The following is a 25446-nucleotide window of genomic DNA, read 5'->3' as shown; positions in this document are numbered from 1 at the left end:
GAAGATCAGTTGTTTATGACATAAGAAAACCACTCTGGCTCAAACATTATCAATATCAAAGACAACTGTGGTGCATTCATAAATATTCATTTGAGGCTAGAGGATGAACTGAGCAAATGTTCCCAAACTAGAAACAGCACGGAGCTGCAATACAAATTAAGATACCGTGTCCTCTAGTTGATAAAAAAAAAAAGGGGGGGGGGAGGGTACAAACAGTGACATCTGCTCTGACACAAAACGTCAAAAAAATGGTTTGAATGAAAACATGTAATGGTATGGACAATGTCTTAGAAAATACACGCTAGATGATCTGTAAATAAATGCTCAAGATGACAACCTTCTATCTGTTCTGCTGTTATTGTGCCTTATTGGTTCATTTTTAATTATCCTGGTGTGGACATCTGACAGGGAATACCAACCAATAAAGTTACAGCTCATGCAAAATGTAATGTGTGTAAATGTCATTTTTTTTAATTTGGTCATTAAAATTCTATAAGATAATCTATTGTTGTGAAATGAGTGGGGAAGTAGAAGGAACCACCGGGAGCCCACAGAGCAAATACAAAAACAGAGCCTGTCAATCCTCTTGATAAAATGCCTCAATTTATGGTCAAGGTGCTACAGGTGGCAGCAGTGACTGATTACCACAATAATTTAATCACAAAAGCATAATTAATATAACTCCCAACACAAAAAAAGACATGGCAACTTTAAGAGCCATGTAACTAGTCAACAATAATCTAATAGGGGACATGGGCAACAGTTTATTATATTCCACAGAGAGAATGTCCATCTGCCACCTTTGTATCTAGCCGCCATATTCCTGCTTGTTGATGCCTTCTTTTGATGAAGTAGTGTTCACACATTTGGACTCAAAGTTGCTGGCTCTCTTGTCTCTCATGTGCCCTGGAGCTTGTGGGCCTGTTAAGCGTGAAGCCAATAATTTGTGTACTCAGCTTTGATTGGGCCGTTATTTTCTGTCATTGCCACTACACTGGCGAGCCCTTAAGTAGTTCACTTCCTGAGAGATCTGTTTCCAATGCATGGTTTTCTTATCCAAGGAGTGTGATGAAGAGATATGAGAACTGGGAAGCGTGATTCGAACTGAACGAAAGTGATGTTCACTGGCATCCTGCCGCTTCTTCAGTCTTTGAGTCTGTATGTGCAAATTGAACACAAAGGATGGATGCTAGGTTTAGCTAGATACAATAAAAGCCGACTCTTACCTCATTTCCACTGCATGGTTTGGCTCCACTCGATTTTAGTACCAGGCCCTATTACTCTATTTCGTTTCCCGCTGTGGATAGTATCCTCTCAGTTTAGGAGGGATTCTCAGCTAATTGCCGTAGCAACACCATGTGAAACTGTCATTAGATCATCTTCAACAGGACTCACTGGATCCTTTCATGGGCAACCAAACAGGGCCTATTCAAACCTTTTGCTACTGGAAAACCAAAAAAAAACAGCGAGTTAAGGGGAGCAGAGGTGTCGCACCATACAGTGGAAATGCCCGTGTGTGTGTGTGTGTGTGTGTGTGTGTGTGTGTGTGTGCACAGATACGACTTCAAAAGTTAGCATTGCTCCCTATGAATATTCTTGAGGGATATGACCCTCTTTTTGTAGAAAAAAGTACATGTTAACAGCATTCAGCTAAGACCAAACACAGTCCATTAGCTTGTCTGGATATTCGTCAGAGAACGGTTTATGGCCTTAGACAACGACGAATCCACCAAATTATCATCAGCCATGATAATAATTCACCACATTATTAAATGGTGATCTGCAGTTAACACAACAAGAAACTCACTGAACCTTCAGCTGAGGCTGCCGTCCAGTTTTATCTCACGTGAAGCACCAGCAGTAAGTATTTGACCGAGAACAAAAAGTAAGAACTTTAAAAATATTCCCTTCTTCCAACTTTCTGTTTTCCCACCTGATCATGTCCCTTCTTTTTCTTCTTCTTCTTGCCCCAGCATCCGGAACTCTCTGCGTCCTTACCGCCGGTGTCACATAACAGACCGTCCAGCTCCTCCGATCCCCCTTGCTGGCTGTGAGATGTCTCTGCTGCCAGACGGTACGACAAGTTCCTCAGGATGCACACACAGTTCTCTACGGTCTGATTGTAAAGAAAAAAGACGGAGGGAGAGAGATGGGAAAGAGATGTGGAGAGAGAAAAAGAGATGGACATGATGGCGGGACAGATGGCAATCAGGCAAACAGACAAACTCAAAATCGTACTGTAGACACAGATAAACAATCTGCGCAGTGCTGCTAGTATAATATCAAAAATATAGACATGGACACACATGCACAGTGTTGACACACACACACACACAAACACACACACACACACAAAACCTTCAACACACACATCTCTTTATGTAGCACATATGCAAGTGCATGCACACAAACAGATACAGATGGTTGCTCACATAGAAGCGCAAACACACACACACAAACGAACACACACACACACACACACACACACACACACACACACACACACATACACACACACACACACACACACAAAACTAACAAAAACTGCAAGCTTGGTATTTTGTATGGTACTATAGCTTTACTCATTCATTAAGTAAATTGTATGAAATGTCTGATGTGTGGTGTAGTTTGTCGTTTTAAGATATGATTAATTGATTAAAATAGTAATATAGTTACATGTATTTTTCCGCAAAGGCATATCTGCCAGTGCAGGAAGAAGATTTGACCATAAATATCCAGAAAACGCTGCAGGTCTAAAAATAAATAAAAATTACCAACATGTTTTTATTTTGTACAGTGTGTAGTTTGCAGTTTGCCAGCCTTGGACATTAACATATAAACCGCAGGTAAATAATTTAAACAGATTAATATGCATATACAATTTATTCACAAGACACAGATGAAGTGAATTTGCATACAACTGTATTGTATATTCATGTAAATGATGTATAATCTTTACATAGTAACCACCACGAAACACATTTTTACAAAGCAATTTGAATTTGAGTTCTTGAACATGCACGCACGGACGCACGCACACACACACACACACACTTGTTCAGGTACTTTTGTGTGTGTGCACGGCAGTTGGTTGTCTGTGTGTGAGAAAGGTACCTTGCTGTCAATCTCACTGCTCCCCAGAGCGGTCTGGATGACGTAGAGCAGAGCATCTGTCAGGCCCTCACACTCCCTCATCCTCCTGCGGGCCTCCTCGCCTGCAGAACTCACATTCCTGTTACACACACACACACATACACACGCATCTTATAGCTTTTTTCTTAGGTGTTTCCATTTTTTAAAAAACAGAAAAGAATGCAGATCAGCAGTCAGACTTCTTTTTGTGTTTCTAATCATCTTGTAAGTACAGTAAAGAACCAATTGGCACTCAATTCGTTACAGTAGAATTTGTGTCACATCTGCAAACTGAACGCACATAATTCAAAATCAACTTTCTAGCAGAACAAGTTTCAGCAGTTCCTGTTAGTTGGCACAACAGCATATGCACATTGAGTGAAACAAGCAGTGAGTAAGCAAAGGGAGAAGATGTGTGTGTGAAAGTGAGAGACAGTGAGGCAGAAACAGGGCGAGACAGAAAAAAGAATGATACAAGGATAGATAATATGATGGAGAGAGAAGAAATGGAGTAATAAAACGAGATGAGACAGAGCACTGGATGGAGGGAGAAAAAATGAGTAAGTGAGTAGGATAATGGGAAATGGGGAGGGAGAGAACGAGAGAGAGCGAGAGAGAGAGAGAGAGAGAGAGAGAGAGAGAGAGAGAGAGAGAGAGAGCGCAGGTGGCCGGCAATATACCAAACCCGCCATGAAATATTCAATCTTTAATCAGACTTCTAGCATTCCCTAACGAGGCGTGAGAAAGATGAATTAGCCCTTTGAGTTTAGGGAGCTGATCCACACAAATCTATCTCCTGCATCACACCCACACCACCAAAAAATACACACAGTTGCAAATGTGTGCATTTTCACACCCATACAGTGTTAGAAGGGACCCAAGCTCAGGGGCCCAGTTTGTTTTCACTGAGAGAAGGTAGAGTAGAAATTTTGTGGTTGAGAATTGTTGGTTAATGGACCACACAGTATAGTTATTGAAAGAGAGAGATATGCGCAGTATAATATAGTATAATATCAAAAATATAGTCATGGACACACATGCACAGTGTTGACACTCTCTCTCACACACACACACACACACACACACACACACACACACACACACACACACACACACACACACACACAAATGCAGACAGAGATGCAAATGTAGTGATGGCTCCCACTCTTTTCTCAGTCAACTTGTGCTACACTTTTCCCACATCCAGGAGTGTGAAAGGGAAATGCTCTCACACTCTATTGAAATGCTTTCATATACAGTACAGTTAGTACATACATTTTTATAGTCACTGTTTTTCTTTTCAACCAACATGCTGAAGAACATCAAAATCAACAAAAAAAAAAAGAAAGTGCCACAGTTTACTACTTCCAGACTGCACTGTATGACTAGCATCATGTCTCTAGTGTAAAACAAAAAGCCACAGCAGCTCTAAAGCCAAGTGGTGAGTCATCTTAAATGCAGCTAAGTCTGTCAGCTCTCTGTGTGTACAGTGGTAAAAATAATAGACTACTATCTAAAAATACCAAGACTGTTGTGAAATGATGGAGAATTATTTATTTGTTTGAAGTTAGTTTGTATTAGCAGCAGCGTTGCCGACTCTGTGAGTTTCTCTCCAGATTTAGTGACATTACAGACCCTCTTGATTTCTAAAAAGGGTGACTTCAGAAAAGCGAGATATATTATATTTTAATTGATTGCAATGCATACTATTCAGATTAATCACATTCCACGGGTCTTCTGTCTACAGCACAAGGTCTCTCTGCCTCTCCTCTTGCGCCGTGAGCAGCAGGCAGTCGGCCGACACAACCACTGAGCTTAAATTGTAAAAATGATAAGTGATGAGGTTGAGTGTTTGACGTCATCTGGCGACTTTTGGAGCAAGTCCTAGATGCTTTCACAGAAAAAGAGTGTGTAACACTGATTAGCAGACTGTCCTTTCTCTGTTGAAATACTTGCAAAATCTGTTAATCTTCCAATAGTTCTCTTCATAAGTTTACCTTTTTTTCAGGGTATTTGCATGTAACTGATCCCCATGTCTTTCATTTCAAAATGTTTAAAACAAACTCAACTTGCAGTATACTGAGGCCCACATTTTTTTAGAGCAATGTGCAGAGAAGTAATTTGGCGCTAATGCTAAAATGTTGATGTTGGATGTGCCGACCATAGATACAGAACCATGGCGCAGACAGTTTTGTCTTTACTTAGAATTCCTCCTGGTGGTGACAGAAACTACACATGTTGGATGACAAATAAAAAACATCGGAGAAACAGACCTGAGGCAGCCTGTGGCGTTGCGGAGGACCTGCGAGGAGTGTAAGTGCAGCTTGCGATCCTCCTGTGTATGTGGGGAGGTGTCCCAGCCTGAGTGGGGGATGATCACAGCGTTGGTCAGCACGGCGAGGGCATCCTGGATTATGGGCATCTTCAGGGCGTCACATGACGACAGGTTCCACAAAACACCTAAAGAGGGCAGTAGGGAGACATGAACTGAAAATCAATCCAAAGAAACATGAAAAACAGAGGAAGCAGACATGAGGAGAGAGACAGAAAACTCCAGGGCAAACATATTTGAAATATTTAGTGAGCAGTTTGATCAAACACAGCAGAGAGCACAGACAGTAACTTGACTAACTCAGTTTACAGCAGTCTGAAAAGCCTGCTTTCAAACGTGTGTTCTCAACACTAGTGCCCTTTTTTCATGGAAGATATTTTGACATGTAACAGTAGGAAAACAACTGCTGTGAATGATAAAACTAGACTGTCTAGTTTTATTTGATCACACCAGCCGTGGTGCTAAACAGGACGGCGAGTATAGACTATAGGCTTCAATCAGCCCGCATCCACACCCCCCCTCTATTTTTGGATTAGCCAAAGTATCCAGGCATTACCAAGATAGCGACAGGTAATTAATGATAACTGAATTTCACTTAGTTAATTCAGTTTCAGGTTCCTGGTATCGTGCATGATGTCTGCCACACGATCGTTGCTGGAAAACCAACAAAAAAAGGAAAAGCCACTGTTTGTTTGAAGTTTGCTTGAAGTTACTTAGCCTACAAAACACCTGTAAAATATCCAAATCTCGATTAAGTCAAAAAAAGTTTTTTTATATTTTAATTTGCTAATTTCAATTGTTCATCAGTTGACTATTTCCCACATGTACTTGTGGACAAACACACCTCAACAATAAGATATGATCACATAATAGTTGTGGACCACCAGCAGCAGCCACTTTAATGTAAGTGAAACGGGCCCGGGCTGTCAGGGGTCTGGTGCCTAGCCTGGAGCATCTGTCCAGGTGCCATGCTACAGAGCTCCAGAAATGGTGTTGCTCGTTCTCTTTGTGGACGCCATTGTAATGCTGGGTTGGGCTGCAGAGCTGACTACTGGATGGCCATTTTATTTTTTACCTTCAAGCTCAACCAGCATTTCAACCAGCATTTCAATGCAAATGTATATATAAATAAAAATGAACAGAGTTTTATTATCCATGCTTTTCTCGCCTAAATTTTTACCACAAAAAAAGTGATGCAGTTCCCACATACTTTGGCCCTCTGGGGTGACCTTGAGGTCATTGGAAAGTTAAAACTCTCAACTTTTTGTTTCCAGTGGCAGTGTTACACTAGGCCTCACTGACACAGATCTACAGAGGTTAGAATAGAGAATATCTATTTCCGTCCAAGTAAATCATCTGTAAAATTATTAAAAAACACTACTGTAGGCATATTACATGGGCTATATACTAACATAGTACCCTAGCCACATGTCTCAACTTAGAACAGAAAAAATCCAGATAAAAATGACTTATAAAATGGATTTTATATGAATATATTTCTACAGATATGTCTGTGCGTTTGTCTTATTTCTTATTTCTAAAAAAGCCAAAAAAGTGCAAAATATAAAGATTCTCAAACACAAAAACACATCCACATCACTCACACACATATACCTGAATTAACTACATACACAAATTTATAGAAATAAGTAATTATTATTTGATGAAATGGTGAAATGCCATGAGAAGGCCATATTTTTTGCTTTGACACAGCTGGAGCCATCACAGGGTTAAAATTTTCTGGTCATGTTAGGTATCAATCAACTCGTCTTCTTTTTGGCTACACAGGGAGACCGGTTTCATAACCTCTACTTCTAACTGGAAGTTTATACTGTCAATCTCTCCCACGTGTCTGTCCTCCCAATAAAGACACAAGGAGACAGGTAGGAAAACACACTCGATTTAGACTCAAATCTTTCTGGGTTTCTTTACTTCATAACGTGATCATAACTGCTGTGAGTCACCTTATGCTTTGTGTGTGGGCTTGATGGAATCATGAGACTTTAAGCTTTCAAATGATGTGCTGTATGAGCGTGTTTATAAAGATTTAAGGGTTGCAATTTATGACTGAAGAAAACATTGTCTCAAACTTCCCGTTGCCGGGAACTATAATCTGAACAAGTTAATACACATTACGATGACAGTCTTTTTTTGTTGTTGTACATTATTAACCATTACGTATTGTTATGCCCAAATCTGGCATCCATGCTTCAGTAGTTCTCATCATATTTAAATGATTTATTTAAATAAATAAAATAATAGTTTTAAAAAGAAAGGTTCAAGAACAGGAAATATTCCTCAAAATGGATAATTCAAGCATTGCGTCCAAAATTGCATACTATGCATTACATACTTAATATTATCTACTATTCAGCATACTTTTGTGGTACTGTGAATAAACAGTATGTAGACGCACTGAGCTGTAATTACCACGTCACTTCCTGAAAGCCTCTTTGCCTGTTGAAGATGCGTAACCATGGTAACCTGTGCATAGCTCTGGAGATGCATTCTATTTCTATGCTCCAGACTGTCAAACTCTCAGCACAATTCCATTGTTTCCTCTCAAATAGAAATTCTAAACCAGCCAGAACTGAAATCTTAAGGCTTGCCACTTTAAATTACTGCAAAAAGGTAAGCAAACGATTGCTATGGCGATTGCTATAGGCGACCTAGGCAATTGCCTAGGGTGTCAAATGTATTGGGGGTGTTGTGTTGCCCTTAGGTCTACTTTTCATTAATAAAAGAATTAGAATGACAAGCAAAATAAAACATGTTTAAACATGATCATCCTACAGCGCCCCCTTTGGCACACGTTTACTTGTCAATCTGATTATTAGATTGAATTGACGATTACTGTCGATCATTTCCTAACTGGGGAAAAACTTCAAAGTAACGATTTAGTTCAAAGTTCCCGTGACGTTTCCAGTCTATGTGTCACACTCAAACACACGGAGCTCTGAAGCAGACCTGGACATCGCTTAGTGTCAACTCTCGCTGCAAAAATAGAGACGAGCAGCGGCAGAGACCAAGGAGCTGCTGCACATTTGTGTCCCTGTTTCTGCCGTAGTTTTGGGCTTCAGCAGCGTCTCAAACGGGGCTCTGTGTCTGTCAGGAGGTCCGAGATCTACCGTATCAGCAGGGCAATCATCCGCAAAACTCAATATCACCTAGGGCAACCAAAGGGCTAGAACCGGTCCTGGTTGGAGGTTACATCATCACAACCCATCAAAAAGTCTAGCATCATCTCTTGCCTTTCATGCCTTTAATCTTGATGATGACATCATTTGAATGTCATGACATCACCACTGTTTTTATTTAAGGTGCATCCAGTGTCATAGCATCCCATTTCAGTTTTATGTTGGAGTACCTCCAACCTTTTATTGTAGGAGTACCTTGTTTTGAGATCATTTCAAATTTTTTTAATTTAAACATGCTAAAGTGCCCTGTTTTTCCCTTTGCGGGAAACTATCAAATGCTTTAATTACCTTACTTAGTTTCCTTGGCGGGGTCTAGAAGACGCTGACGCAGGTAAACATTTACCCGGGTTCGTCCTTATTAAGAAATTTTCCGTCACACAAGAATGGGGGGGAAAAGTTTTTGTAGTACCATTAAAATTCGAAACAGACAACACAATGAACCAAAGAAAATGAAAAAAAGCTATAAAAATAGAAAACTAAGAGTGAATTTCCCAGGGTAAACTTAACGAGAAACCTATGGACCAAAACACAGAGCAAAAAAAGGCTCGCCAACTATTGCAGAGATATTCCAAAAAGAAACAGAATAGTTTTACACTCACAAGTAATTGCTCGAAAGGGACAGGCATTAAAAGTTAAGCCCGAACAAAACATGTCAAAACTAAACTTTTGGACGAAAAACCACAGGGCATAAATGAATAATTCAAAGGGGGTTTTTCGCTTCTCCCAAGGGTCTCGGGGAATCTGAAAAAAATTCTCTGTGGGAAGATTTTTCAGGGAGCAAAGGAAGGAGATTGAAAATTAATCAACAAGGGGACAAAAAAAAATGACTTGGGGGTTGCTAAATTTCGTCATCGGGCCAGAGTTGATGGGAAAAAAGTATGCCCCCAAAAAATTGAAGAACGAAACCCCTGTTCTAAAAAGGGCAAGATACAATTTTATGACAGAGGGGGTTAATCAGTAATTTTCTGCAAAACCTTTGGGAAAAACAATTAAAAGTTGAAGTCTTTTAAACAATTTTTAAACAGTACAAGGACAAAGCAGAAAAAATGAAAGACTTTAAAAAACAAAAAACAAAGGCTCTTAAAAAAAAATCATTTATTTTTTAAAAAAATTGCGATGCTGACAACAAAAATGAGGTTAGTTTCGTTTAAGCGGGGAAAACGAATGACTTGTGCGCAACAAAAAAAATCCCTAATGAATTTTGAAAAACAAAAAAAAGGGGAAAAAACAGCGTAAAAACATTTAAATTTGGAAAAAAGAAACCAAAGTTGCAGTGGGGCTCAAATTTAAATCCAAAATAAGGAGAGGCTCAGGAAACACACATGGCCAAAAACATCGAAATGATTTAAAAAACTGTTATGAGTCAATACCCCGCAAAACGGGTAAAAACCAGATCGAGATTCAGGGCTGAAAAAAACTCCTCACGGAAATTTCTTCAAGGGTCGACGAAATGGATGGAGCAAACAATTTGAAAACTGCGTACAAAACTGAAAGGGAAGGGCCTGAAACCGATTAAAAACCACGAGCTGGGCAAGGGAAAAATTCTTTGGATTCTTGAGATACCCCTGAAAACCCTGAGGAGCATTCCCCAAAAAAAGATGGGACGCCTTTCCATATTTTTTCTATAGCCCTCACTGGGAAGGAAAAAATTGGCCAGATTTCAGCAGAAAGAATTGGAAACCCGGGGCAGCATACAAAGACAAGCTTGTCAGCAAACAGCTCAACCTCCAGGGGCCGGAAAAGGCCAACTAAAGAAACTCCAGGGAAAATGCAAAACTCAAGTCTCTCAGGGCGCAGATCAAAAGACTTCAGCTTGACTAAACCCAAAAACCATCTCTGCGGCATACCATTCACCCGAGAGGAACTAGGGGTTAAAACGGGAAATCAGACTACCATTGTAAAAACTGTTGTTCAACCACAAGACAGTACTTGCTCTTTTTGAAAACATAAGGGGACAAAATCTGAAAAAGAAAAAGGATTTGGGGATCTAACTGCAAGTTGGCACGGCGGCCAGATGACGCATTACAAAGTACCAAGAGTGTCTAGGCAGAACAGACACTTGAAAAAAGAATTAATGCATCACTGCATTCGTCCGGCGTACAGGCAAAGAAAAAGGGAATTGGAAGAAGGAACAAACCTTACAGATACCTGAGGAACTCAAGTTGGAGTACGCTTTCCACTTGCCCCCTATTCGCAAACTGCCCCCATCTGAGACAAATCAAACAACACGATGTGTCCGGGAAAATAGCAAAACCAACTAGCCCATATTCGCTTCCCCACTAATTCCAAAGAAGGCAAGATGAAGTGCACCCCCCTTCCCCCCATCCCCAAATAGTTTCCAGTGCAAAGGAAGACAAATCAGGCCACCCCTCCACCTCAATGATCCATCTCCGTAAACACAGGTAAAGTTCCTCCCAAAGGATGGGAAGTGTGACCCGCCAACACTACCTGTGATAGGCTATGTTCATTGCCTTTATTGGTTGGGTTTAAAGGCATGATTAGTGAATTGGTTAGGTTACCTTTTGGGACAGCACTGTGACTCAGTGGCTAGCATCGACTTTTCACAAAAAGGGCTCCTGGGGTTAAAATCCTCCAAAGGCCTTTCTTGTGGAGTTTGCATGTTTTATTATTATTATTATTATTTTTATTATTATTATTATTATTTTTTTTCTTAGTGTTTTTCACAAGAAAAAATATAAATGCATTGTTTTTTGTTTAATTGTGTAAATGGTCTTTTTTTTTTAAGTGGTATTCATTTGATGACTTCACATACCCACAAAATCATGTGTCCCCGCCCCTTTTCCGGACATGTGCCACACTAAAGGTAATGTTCCAGGATCAGCCAAAATTTAGTTGTTTTTCTTAATTTTAGAAGCATTTCTTTGAAAAAAAAAAATTCTACAGTTATCTGGGGAAAGTAAACTTTACTTTTTCATCATTTAAACTAGTTAAAACCATAAACGTTAGTTTATGGTTCTCTAAAGGTTAGTTCGAATCAAACCAAAAACTAACGTTTAGGGAACGTTTCCTCCGGGTTAAAACGTTCTCTAAACGTTAAAAAACCCACCCTGTAACCGTTCTCCTGCGGTTGCGCCGTACCTTCACACATTTTCCCCGTTTGGTTTTTTTTGGTTGTTCTGAGTTTTTGAAGTAGCATAAAGGTTTGCTGTCCCCTTGATTTAGATTCACCAAATGATTGGACTTATAAATCGAAGTAAGATAAACAGCATAGCAAGGAATCTATTTTTTTTAAGGGTGGTATCAATTTAGCTTAAAAAAATACTTTTGTGCTTGACTTCGTTTTTTTACTGTCTTAGTGAAATACTTAAAACAGAATCATCAATATAACATTTTTACAATAAGAAAATGAAGACAAAGCTGCGGGCCGACCACGCTGCACACTTCACAACTCACGAAGGGCTTTGTTTGTATTCCGGTTCTGATCAGGTTGACAAAAAAAATGTTTGGCTGAAGTGAACTTTATAGAGTTTTTCTACTCTTCGCCATCTTGCAATGCAAAGCTAGTCCAGCAGTGAGGTTGCTAAATCTTTTCTTTTTAGTAAACTCTTTTGGCACAAATGAGTTTTCTCAGTGCTGGTTCATGTGTTTAGCCCCAGGGGAGACTTGAGCAGTTTCCTGCTGTGTCGAGCCTTCTTAGTGTTTTAAAAAAGTTGATTTTGATGCTATCATAGAAGGGCCCCCTAGCTCTCCCATTCAAAGGCGAGCGAGAGTTGTGCTTTAATGGATTGCATATATCTGCATTGTTTGCCGCTGTGCATGTCGTATCTGCTTTGTCACATTGTAGTTTTTGGTCGTTTGGTTCACATGCTTCGTTTATGTTACAAATAATCCTTTTTTTTCGCGGTCCTTTTTAATTAGTTTTTAGTGTACAGTACTAAATAAAGCCATACAATCAAAAGTCCTTTTAGGCAGGGTTTATCGTGGCCATCTTGCAACGCCCTTTAGCGTTTATCGGCAAGCTGAGTGAAGGGAAAGCATACGCAAGGGTTTTAAATATGTGTAGTTACACTGCTGCAATCTGGCTTTTCAAAATAACCCTTGCATTTCTGTGGATGCTCTGTCTCCCCATTAGACTTAGCTTCTTTATTAATCCTTTTGGGATGACTCCCGCGAGGAAATTGAAAGTTCCAGCGCATTTTTAGCAAAAAAGAAATAAAAATAGATAGACAGTATAAGACAACAAAATAAAAATAATACTATAAACGCAATAAGGGAAACCCTTTGTCAAATAAAAAAGAAAAGACCATAAAATTATTATTAATGTGTCAGCGTTTGGTCCAGTGTTAAAGTGATACAGTGACCAGATTGAATTTAAGTCCAGGGGGTGCATGTATTTGTATGTAGTTGTTGTATGTATTATGTTGTATGTAATGTATTTATATGTATGATGTATGTATGTATTGTCCTCTCTGCCCTATTTTTCCCCTCCCCCTAGTGAGGAGTTGAGAGTCTGATGGCTGAGGACAAAGGAGTCCTTTAGTCTGTTGGTCCGGCACTTGGAAGGGGCGGCCTTCCCTGAACCCTCCTCTGGTGCTGATGACGGTGTCAGGGGTGGCTGCATTTTCAGTATGTCCCCGCAGTTTGTCCATGTCCTCCTCTCTGCCACCGTCACCAGTGAGTCCAGCTTCATGCCGACCACAGAGCCGGCCCGCCTATCATTTATCCAGCTGTGGGTGTCCTTCTTCGATATGCTGCCCCCCCAGCACACCACAGTGTAGAAGAGGACACTGGTGACCACAGACTGGGAAAACATCCACAGCAGTTTGCTGCAGATGTTAAAGGAGCACAGCCTCCTCAGAAAGTACAGCCTGCTCTGTGTCTTCCTGTATAGGTGGCTGCTGTGTGTTGTCCAGTCCAGTTTGCTGTCCAGCCACAGCCAGAGGTATTTGTATGATTCAACTGCCTCCACCTCAACTCCCTCTAGCAGGACCAGACCTCCCAAAGTCAACAACCAGCTCCTTCGTCTTAGAGGTGTTGAGCTGTAGGCAGTTAGTGCGACACCAGAGAGCAAAGTCTCTGGGCTACAATGCAGAAATCCTGTCACATACAATGCTTACACTGACTGTATACATTCAGATATTCTTTTTGCAATCAGTACAAATAGTATGGTCTTTTGTTTCAGATGAATCCGTTAAACATACAAGAAAGCATTCCATTATGGGGCGTGTGTCTGGAATCCCTGTCCGTAAGTTAACATTATGAATGCATTTAGGAAACACATTTCCTGCCATGGAACTACATTCAACCTGGTGCATATAATATGACTGTTCTGACGTGTGTGTGTGTGTGTGTGTGTGTGTGTGTGTGTGTGTGTGTGTGTGTGTGTGTCTTCCCTTCAGGGCAGCAGACGTCATAGCCTCCACCACCTGCATGTACTGTAAGTTTTTTTATTATTATTAATCCTTTATTTAACCAGGAAGTCCCATTGAGATTCAGAATCTCTTTCACAAGAGAGACCTGGCCAAGGTAGCAGCCAAATCACAACACATACATAAACACCAAGTTACACTGTAAGTTGCAGGACAAGGGATTGTCTAAATGTAACAGCAGAGGTTCATCTTTTGCAATGGCATGTGCAAGAAACCGACCATAAATGAACTGACCTATATTCATATCTACTTTTTTTAGATGAGTCAAAAAGCTCAGCCTGCCACTTCAGCTTGGGACCCAGTTGACGTACAATGGCTTTGCATTTTTCTAATTAAATACAATTGCATGACAAGGAACTTGAGAGAAACTTTAACTGTTTTGTTGTTCATAACCCTTGTGTTATCTTCCCGTCAAAATTGAAAATCAACATTGTTGTTGATGCTTATATAGATGTTTTTAACCTTTTCTTACGTATTTGTCTCTTTTTTCAACACTTTTGCCGCTTTTTTTCAATGTTTTGTCATTTTCATATGTCAACTTTACTCAGTACTATTTCAAAACCACTTATACCATGCTATAAAATTGACACCCCAAAAATTAATGAAAGTAGAGATTTGTACTTGCCAAAGAATCATTGGATTGGAATCAATCATATTTTGGATAATTACAATTGGGTAGTTAAAAGAAAATTGATATAGGAAAACGGGTAAATTTGACCAAAGGACAACATGAGGGTTAACAGCAGAACATCATTACGGTGTTGCATTAATCACTATTTCTTTAACTGTCTATGTAATCACTCCGCCCAAGTAGCACTGCTTTTCTGAGAATATGGTTCTCAGTTTGTATGCGATTAGAAGATGGCTGTGTGTCATGTGACCTTGTTATCTGTACACGCTGTGACTATATTACATCACAATATATATATATCACAAGATATAAATAGGAACATGTTAGAAAGGTATGTGAGAAAGGTATGTATTGACTTGACTAACTCTGTGGGTAACGGTGAATAAGCTAAAGTCCCAGTAAGTCGACGTGTTCCTTTAAACTGAACCCCATTTAAAAACGAAACAATTGAGAAACACATCAAACAGTAGTGATGTTTTATAGTATACGCCATATATAATAGAACGGTACAGATATTTGCTGAAAATGCATGCATGGCAATCACAAACAGCTTGATGTCAATCTGCACAACGAAACACAATCCCACAATCTCAGGTTGAATGGTGGTCATCTCGCTATACACTAGCGCCTGTGAGCAGAAAACCACCCCTGCAACTTTTGGGCCGGCGTTGCCGCCGGCCTCAGCATCAGGAAGTATCGCGTAATATCAGGTCTCGCAACGAATTGCTTCACGGCACTGCACACATAGGCCTACACGCCCCCATTGGGGAACAAACTAGCTAAGAACAAGGTAGCAATGGAGTTTTTCACACTATTGTCATTGCTGAGCCAGCAAACAAAAAGCAGAAAGCTAGGAAAGCAGTGTTGGAAGAACAGAGAAAGAGGAAACGGCAGACTGACCGAGCAAGGAGTCAGACACAAGTAAACATAGGAGCTGCCAAATATCTCTTCTGAAGCTGTAGGGGGCGCTCTATAGAGAAACATGCAAGCAAAAACGAGAAAACACCAAAGCAATTACCAAAACTGCATAGCGCCCCTTTAGATGGACTTACCGTCGCATAGTCAACAAATTCCCGTATTGTCAGGAAAAGCACGCAAACAGTTTGGGGTTCCAATAGCTGTTTACCTTTAATTGTTAATGTTAGTTAGCAATAAATAGCCTGTGTCTAGGGCTGCACGATTATGGCCAAAATGATAATCACGATCATTTTTGATCAATATTGTGATTACGATTATTCTCACGATTATTTGTTGATTTTAACCAAAACAAATTTTATTGTCACATAGGCTGTAAAACTGCTTTCACATCTATATTATGTTACAGTCTTATGTTGAAGTTGTATATTGTATAGACTTACTACTGCAATACACTTAATTAGCTATCTACAATAAATGGCGTAGGATACATATATTTTTTTTAATGTATCTCTGAGAAAGCTCCTTCACTTCTTTTCAACAATAACTGATTAAAAGAGCTAGGGAGAGAGAGGGAGTGCTACTCACAGAAAGACGGCTGACTCATTATGAATGGGTCCAGCACGGGTCGAACGGCGGATACACACATTGTGTGTATGAAATGTCTGTATCGTCACTGCGCTGCATTTTCATGAACTATGATATTCTGGCCATGGGTCACGTCTTTTGCAGGTACAGCAAGCTCCGTCTCACACGCTATTACTCTACAAACTGATGTTAGTTGCATTCAATAACTTCTTCTGTGTTCTTCGTCGTGGCGGCCGCGATAGCAGAGTTACCAAAGGAAACACTGGTACAAATACACGTTTGCCTCTCATGCTTAACAGTATACAACAATTAAAACTGTAGACAAATGTCAGAAGTGGGGCCGGCGCTGTGTGGCCGGGCTGCACGGAGAGTAAGAGGAGTTAGAGTAGAGAGATCCAACACAGGCACGGCTTTACAGAAGAAATGGGTCATGTAACGCAAAATTAAACCATATCCATTTAGAGGAAAAATGTTACTCCTGTGAGCTAACAGACGCTAACTAGTGCCGCCACCGACTAGCACTGGTCACTGCTGTTGTCTGAATAACAACACAGACGGGACAAAATGTTGCGTTCACTGGTAAACTGGTAAACCTTGAGACCGACGTACAAACAACTGCTATCTGTTGAATTTTCCTTCCGTTACTCTGTCCTCTGTGACGGTCTACATCTTGAAACTAAGCTGCGCGATGCAGGGAACACCTCTGACTGGCACATGATCAGACAGTGGTTTACGGGGCGGTAGATGGGCTTTGCAAAAAAAAAAACGGAGCGTTCTATGAACTGACGCGTAAATTTGATCGTGGGAAGTCAAAATCGTAATTAACATTTGATTATTTGTGCAGCCCTACTGTGCCTATGTTATCTCATAACATATACCTACGCTCTCCATCTCTGCTGATTGGGAAGGATGGAGATTTCTCTTGGCACAGCTACCAGAAGACTTACAACTTTCAGACCCGTTGCCTAGGTCACAATCACGTTGTAAAGCTCAGTTGGTGATTCTGAGTGATTCTATTTTCCTTCACTGGTCTCTGTCCAGAACAACGGGATCTGTTGGTCCACTTCTTTAACTGTCTATGGTGGTACTCCATGACATCGCAAATAAAACATGTTTTTCTTAAACAAGGTTGACGTTATACGTACTTGTGGCTTCTACAGAAGCATAAACCATTATTTCACTTCTGGTAGCTCGTGGTAAGGCTACTTGGGATGGTTTAGACATTATGGCTAATAATAAAAATCCTTAGGCTTAATAATAGTAAAATTAATTGGAGTTTGCACTTCCGGAACCACACTGTTGATCTCAATGGCAGCCTCTGTGCTGTGTTCATCCCACATTATTGTAAAGGTTGAGTTGGCATTAGCTGTCTCTCTTTTATGGGTCTAGATATGGTGATGGCAAATGACCAGACTGTCAAAACTGCCAAGCAATAAGTCATAATAACGTTAAAAATAATGACAATAATAGTAATGTAAACACACCTCGCTTTTTGTCCACATGGCTTGCTATGTGCTACTTGTCTAATATTTCAAAACATAAACTCTAATTTATTGCGACACAGTGCAGTCATTTATTTAGAAATGAGAATAACTTTAAAAGAGAAGTACTAAAGGGAGTAAATCACTTACACACATTTCCACTGCACCTCTCTGCTGCTTTTTAATCACCTGAATTCCAGATACAGTGACTAGCCAACCGAGAAAATGGAGCGAGTTTCCTCCTGCCTACCAATTACTGTTCACTCTTTTTGCCAGTCGCCACACCCACACACACACACACACACCACACCCACACACACACACACACACACACACACACACACACACACACACACACACACACACACACACACACACACACACACACACACACACAAAAAGAGAGAACTGTCCGTTGAATAGACAAAAGCACTCCCTCTCTGGAGACTTTCCCAAACACACACACACACACACACACACACACACACACACACACACACACACACACCACACACACACACACACACACCCCACACACACACACACACACACACACACACACACACACACACACACACAAAAAAGAGAGAGATGGCAAGAGGCAAATCCTCCCCTTTCGCTTCAAACCACTTTATGTCTTGAGTGGTTAAACACACAAACACTTGTGATAACCTTGAGGAAGATGCAACACAGCATAATTGTTGTTGACCTTCATCTTTCAAAGTGATAATGTCCTAATGTATATGCTCATATAATTATATGTGTGCATTTGAGAGTGTATACCTCTAGTCACATCTGCACATATCTACCCTTCTCCTCTATAGTTGTAATTATAGCTGTAATAGGTAAAACATCCTATCCTTAGATCTGTGTGCAATAAGACGTCCTCTCTGCCGTGTTGTTCACCCTCGGCTGAACACAGACTGTGTAATTACAGCTTCTGTTATCTGTCTTTGTGGGTTTGTATGACTTTGTTCTTTTGTGTGTTTGTGTGCGTGTGCATCTAAGCCACCTCGACAAATCAGTCTTATCTCCGTCAGCAGTTTGGACTCGGTGTGTTTATGCGGGGTGCTAAGGCGGCAGTGTCAGTGTTTGTGGTCAGAAGAAGTTTCTAAATAACTAGCTTCTGGCTTCATGGCGGTAATTAGCTGGGCCTGTCATGTGTCTTCTCCCCGTCTCATCTTATCTGCTGCTCAAGAGGGCCAAGAAGGCATGCTGGGTTTTTGATAACCTTGACATATCATGTGACACATAATAATTGTAGCTGACCTTGATTTCCACATCTGTGTGTCAAAGAATGCTGCTATGAAAGACTTCTCATACTGTTTTTCCCAAACTGAACTTTTAAAAGGAAGGATTTTGTTAGCTTGTTTGGTGTCTTACCAAAAGTTAAATGAGAAGGTCTACTATATGTTATCTCTGGGTCTTCCTCATGCTCTTAACTTACTCTGGCTAAGCCACAGTCAACTTTGTGACATTAAGTCATTTGTGACATTAAGTCAGAAAATGTGTTGCAGAAAAGCATTGTTATACAACCCTTAAGGGTCCCATGACATGCTGCTTTTGTATAGACATTAGTGGTCCCCTAACACTGTATCTGAAGTCTCTTTCACAAAATTCAGCCTTGGTGTCGAATTACAGCCACTAGAGTCAGTCCCACAATGAGCTTTCTTTAGTATGTGCCATTTCTGAGTCTGCAGCTTTTGAGGAGGAGAGAGAGGGGGGCAAGGTGGAGGCTGGGGGTGTGGCCTTGACCAACTTCCACTTTGCTCGTTTGAAAACCATGTTGTCTCTCGCTTTCTCATGGGTGGGCTAAATTCTGTGGGCGAGCAAATCAGAGGAAGGGGAGGTAATCTTGCTCTTTATGACGTCACAAGGAGCAAGATTCCAGATCGGCCCATCTGAGCTTTCATTTTCTCTAAGGCAGAGCAGGACACCCAGGGCTCGGTTTACACCTATCACCATTTCTAGCCACTGGGGGACCATAGGCAGGCTGGGGGAATGCAAATTAATGTTAAAAAACCTCATGAAGTGAAATTTTCATGCCATGGGACCTTTAACATTTTAATTCTTAGATTAAACAAATGGACACTGTGCCATAAATGCTAGGAGAGAGTAAATTTTCTCTGCATTGATCGTGCATAGATATGAACAACGTATCCTCATGCAACGGTTCATATGATATCTTGCAAAAGTAATGTACAATTTTAATATTTCATACTACAGAGCTCCAGAAATGCTGTTGCTCATTCCCTTTGCTGACGCCATTGTAATGTAGGCTCTGAGTTTTGCTGCAGAGCTGGGTACTGGATGCCCATTTTATTTTTTATCTTCAAGCTCAACCAGCATTTCAATAAAAATATACATAAACATATCTAAATAAAAATGAACAGAGTCAGTGTGGTGTATATTACATTTTGTATTACTGTTAATACACATTACGTTAACAGGTGTATCTGTTGATAGTCAGTTCTCATCATATTTAAATGCTTTATTTAAATAAATAAATAAATAGTTTTAAAAAGAAAGGTTCAAGAGCAGGAAATATTCCTCAGAATGGATAATTCAAGCGTTGCGTCCAAAATTGCATACTATGCATTACATACTTAATATTATCTACTATTCAGCATACTTTTGTGGTACTGTGAATAAACAGTATGTAGACGCACTGAGCTGTAATTACCACGTCACTTCCTGAAAGCCTCTTTGCCTGAAGATGCGTAACCATGGTAACCTGTGCATAGCTCTGGAGATGCATTCTATTTCTATGCTCCAGACTGTCAAACTCTCAGCACAATTCCATTGTTTCCTCTCAAATAGAAATTCTAAACCAGCCAGAACTGAAATCTTAAGGCTTGCCACTTTAAATTACTGCAAAAAGGTAAGCAAACGATTGCTATGGCGATTGCTATAGGCGACCTAGGCAATTGCCTAGGGTGTCAAATGTATTGGGGGAAAACTCAATATCACCTAGGGCAACCAAAGGGCTAGAACCGGTCCTGGTTGGAGGTTACATCATCACAACCCATCAAAAAGTCTAGCATCATCTCTTGCCTTTCATGCCTTTAATCTTGATGATGACATCATTTGAATGTCATGACATCACCACTGTTTTTATTTAAGGTGCATCCAGTGTCATAGCATCCCATTTCAGTTTTATGTTGGAGTACCTCCAACCTTTTATTGTAGGAGTACCTTGTTTTGAGATCATTTCAAATTTTTGTTACTTAAACATGCTGAATGTGTCCTAGTTTATTTCCCTTTTGCAGGAAACTATGCGTATATGCTTTAATTACCTTACATTTAGTTTCCTTGGGCTGGAGTGCATGAGAAAGACAGCTGACAGCAGGTAAACATCTACCCAGGTATCTGTTGCTTATTAATGCAATTCCAGTCACACAGAGAATAACGGGGAAAGACTTTTGTAGTATCCATTGAATATACGAAACAGACAAACACAATGAAGCCGAAAGAAAACAGTGAAACTAAAGCTATGAAAATAGAAAAACTAAAGAGTGAACTTTCCAGGGTAAAACTTAACGAGCAACGGCTAATGGACCAAAACACAGAGCAGAAAAAAAGGCTCGCCAAACTAGTTGCAGCAGATATTGCCTTAAAAAGAGAACAGAATGAGGTTATTACACTCACAAAGGTAATTGCTCGCAAGGACAGGCATGTAGAAAAGTTAAGACAAGAACTAAACAATGTCAAAACTGAACTTTTGGACGAAAAGACCAACAGGGCTGATGAGAGGAATAATTCAGAGATGGTAATTGCGCTTCTCACAAAGGAGTCTCAGGAATATCTGAACAAATTCTCTGTGGAGAAGATGTTCAGGGAGCAGAAGGAGAAGGAGATTGAAAAGTTAATCAACACAGAGACGGACAAAAAAGAATTGATCTTGCGTGTGCATAAGTTGCGTCATCAGGTCCAGGAGTTGACTGGGAATAAACGTTATGCCCTCAAAAAAATTGAAGAACAGAACCAACTGTTGCTAAAGAAGGACAAAGATATCAATTTTATGACAGAGGAGTTAAATACAGTGAGATTATCTGCAAACCATTGGAAAGACAATGTAGAAAAGTTGAAGTCTTTTAAAAACAGATTTAAGACAGTACAAGGACAATGCGAGAGACAACTGAATGAACTTATAAGATACAAAAAACAAAAGGACATCTATAAGAAAGAAAATCATTTATTTTCAAAAGAGATTGCGATGCTGACAAGCAAGAATGAGGAATTGACTGTTTCGTTTAAGAACGTGGAATACGATATGGACATTGTGCAGCAACAAAATAAATCCCTAGAAGTGAATTTTGAAAATCAAAAAAAAGAGGCAGAGAAACAGCGTAAAATCATTGAAAATTTGGAAAATGAACTCAACAGTTGCAGTGGACTCAAAATTAAACTCCAAAATAAGCAGAGAGAGCTCAGGAAGCACACTATGGCCAAAGACATCGAGATTATGAATGTTAAAAATCTGATTACTGAGTCAGATACCCAGCAAAGACGGCTAATAATCCAGATCGAGAGTATCAGGACTGAGAAAAAACTCATCACGGAAAATTTCTTCAAGGCTCAGACGGAAATGGATAGGATGAGCAAAACAATTCGAAAACTGCGTACAAAACTGAAAGGCAAGTGCCGTGAAGCCGATTTAAATACCACAGAGCTGGTCAAGGTAAAGATTCATTTGGATTCTCTGAGATACCAGCTGGAAACCGTGAGAGAGCAGCTGGCAGAAACAAAGATGGCACAGACGCTTTCCATAGTTTCTGCTGATAAGGCCCATCAGCTGGCAGAGAAGAAATTGGCCAAGATTGCAGCAGAGAAGGAGAAGTTGGAACTCGAGGTGCAGCAGTACAACAAACAAGCTGTGCAGCAAACACGGATGCTCAACCTCCAGGATGCCGAGAAGGCCAAGCTAGAAGAAACGGTCAGGGAATATGCAGAGACAGTCAAGTCTCTCAGGCCGCAGATCAAGAGACTTCAGCTTGAGCATAACGCCAAAGACACAATACTGCTGCGGCATACAGCTAGTTCACGCCGAGAGAGAACTAGGTGTAAAACGGGAAATCAGACTACCATTGTATAACTGTTGTTCAACCAGCAGAGACAGTACTTGCTCTCTTTGAAAAACATAAGTGGACAAAATCTGAAAAAGAAAAAGGAGATTGAGGATCTGAACTGCAAGTTGGCACGGCGGCCAGATGACGCAATACAAAAGTACCAAGAGTGTCAGAGGCATAACAGACACTTGACAAAAGAGTTAATGGCATCACGTGCATTCGTCACGGCGTACGAGGCAAAGAACAAGGAATTGGAAGAGGAGAACAAAAGCCTTACAGATAACCTGAGGAAGCTCAAGTTGGAGTACAAGCATTTCCACTTGCCCCCTATTCGCAAACTGCCCCCATCTGAGGACAAATCAAACAACACGTATGTGTCCGGGCAAATAGCAAAACACAACCTAGCCCATATTCGCTTCCCACTAAATTCCAAAGAAGGCAAGATGAAGTGCACCCCCCTTCCTCCCATCTCCAATAGTTTCCAGTGCAAAGGAAGACAAATCAGGCCACGCCCGCCACCTCAATGATCCATCTCCGTAAACACAAGGTAAAGTTCCTGCCAAGGATGGGAAGTTGTGACCCGGCCAACACTACCTGTGATAGGCTAGTGTTCATTGCCTTTATTGGTTAGGTTAAGGCATGATTAGTGAGATTGGTTAGGGTTACACCTTTTAGGACAGCACTGTGACTCAGTGGCTAGCATCGACTTTTCACAGAAAGGCTCCTGGAGGGTTAAAATCCATCCAACAGGAGCCTTTCTGTGTAGAGTTTGCATGTTTTCAGACATAATAATAATAATAATAATAACACATTTTATTTAAAGGCGCCTTTCTTGGCACTCAAGGACACCGCACAGGGAATTCATAAATTAAAAACAGCAAAACAAATACTATACATAATAAAACAGTAAAACAAATACTAAACAGCAAAACAAATACTATACAACAGCAAAACAAAACAAATACTATACAACTGCAAAACAAATACTATACAGCAAAACAAAACAAATACTATACAACTGCAAAACAAATACTATACAGCAAAACAAAACAAATACTATACAACTGCAAAACAAATACTATTCAGCACACTATTGGGTTTAGGGGGGCGGTAGACAGCAGCAATGATGGTTGGAGTGGGACCAGACAACTTGCAGACAGCAGATTCAGAGGAGTTGGAGACAGGGACAGACACCGGCGAGACTTTCAAATTAGCAATAATCTACCGCCAGACCTCCTCCCCGGCCAGAGCCACGGGGTTGACCGATGTAAACAAATCCACTAGGAGTGGATTCGTTGAGTTCAGAAAAGTCGTTGGGCTGTTGCCATGTCTCGGTTAAACAGAGAAAGTCTGGCCCACGATCGGCGATGAAGTCCTGGATGAGATGTCACTTGCGTGACAGTGAGCGGATGTTGAGCAGAGCGAAGTTGAGTGAGGTGATGTCACAGCTGGTGGCGGTGCTAGCCGACCGGGCTAGGCGGGCTAACACGTTGTGGTCAACAGCCCGGTTGGTAGAGCGTGGAGGGCAACGAGAGCTGGACCACATGGACTTCACTCCTGTTGAGCTGCCGCGGCGGAAACTCCGGCGGTACCCTCGGTGGATGCATCTCCGGCGGGGCCGGAAGGCGATGTCTGGGTGAAGGTGGAGAGATCCCGGCGCAGGTCCAGGCAGGTGATAGCGCAACCGGAGCAGGTCAACAGCCGAGTACGGCGAGCAGCGGCAGCAAGCTGCGCCAGCGTCCACCCAACGGTTCCCGTCCTGTCAGACTCCAGCCCCAAACAAAAACAAAACACGGTGGAGAGAAGACAAAAAATGCGTCGCCACGTGCAACCCCAACCAAGGACGAACATCAACCAAAACCATCGACGTCCTCGTGAGGAAAAAGTAAAAAAAAAGCAAAATCACCAAAAACAAACAAGCCAGACGGAGCGGCGTCTGATCATCCACTTATCGCAGGGTTGGTGGGTTGATCCCCAGCTCCTCCTGCACACGTTAGTTTCCTTAAAGGAACACGCCAACTTTTTGGGAATTTAGCTTATTCACCATTACCCCCAGAGTTAGACAAGTTGATACATATCCTTCTCATCGCTGTGCGAGCTGTATTGTGTCAACAATTACTAGATACTAAAAGCATAGTTTACAAATCATGGGTGTTTGCTGCGACAATTAACAGGGGAGATCAGGTAATACCATAACGTTTCATAGAATGTTAACCAAAAACACTGACCACTGAATCTTTGGCTATACTTGCTCTGGATATGGATCTAAATACACCTGTAGCCACCTTCAAGAACCATCGTGTCGTGGTGGATGTATCGCAGTGGTCTCCCACACCAAATGCATGTGTCATATCCATGTGTCATCATATCCTTGTGTCATATCCAGTGCGCAACCACCTGCTGCTCAGCCTGCTTAGCTATTGTTATGAGACCGTCACATATTAGCTATATCCTGTAAATATGCTAAAATTACTTTGACTATTCAAATGTGTTTAAAGTTGCACAATCCAAAACAAAGACAATGAATAAAATTAATATCTTTTGCAATCAAAGAATATTTTTGTTGTTATCAATTGTGGTCTCCAGAGTAAACTTGCTCTGAAGAAACTAAAATATGTATATATTTAAACAGGACAATTTGTTTAATAATAATAATAATAAGAAGAAGAAGAAGAATGAAATTTCCTACTGGTTTACTAAGCAATAACCAT

At 40.8% G+C, this 25446-nt stretch overlaps 1 protein-coding gene across 17 annotated transcripts in view; it reads right to left on the bottom strand.

Annotated features, from left to right (window-relative positions):
- The window catches only part of LOC116698939 (catenin delta-2), a 177783-nt gene that overhangs the window by 18224 nt on the left and 134113 nt on the right, over positions 1-25446 (bottom strand). For all 17 annotated transcript variants that reach the window (XM_032531198.1, XM_032531203.1, XM_032531199.1 and 14 more), the window contains 3 exons: positions 5406-5592; positions 3115-3232; positions 1934-2116 (listed from right to left, as the gene is read on the bottom strand). In XM_032531198.1, coding sequence (XP_032387089.1) covers positions 1934-2116; positions 3115-3232; positions 5406-5592 — 488 coding nt within the window. The remainder of the gene's footprint in view (positions 1-1933; positions 2117-3114; positions 3233-5405; positions 5593-25446) is intronic.

This window comes from Etheostoma spectabile, chromosome 12 (assembly GCF_008692095.1).
Source record: "Etheostoma spectabile isolate EspeVRDwgs_2016 chromosome 12, UIUC_Espe_1.0, whole genome shotgun sequence".
Classification (NCBI taxonomy): domain Eukaryota; kingdom Metazoa; phylum Chordata; class Actinopteri; order Perciformes; family Percidae; genus Etheostoma; species Etheostoma spectabile.
This window is presented reverse-complemented; position numbering and strand designations above follow the sequence as displayed.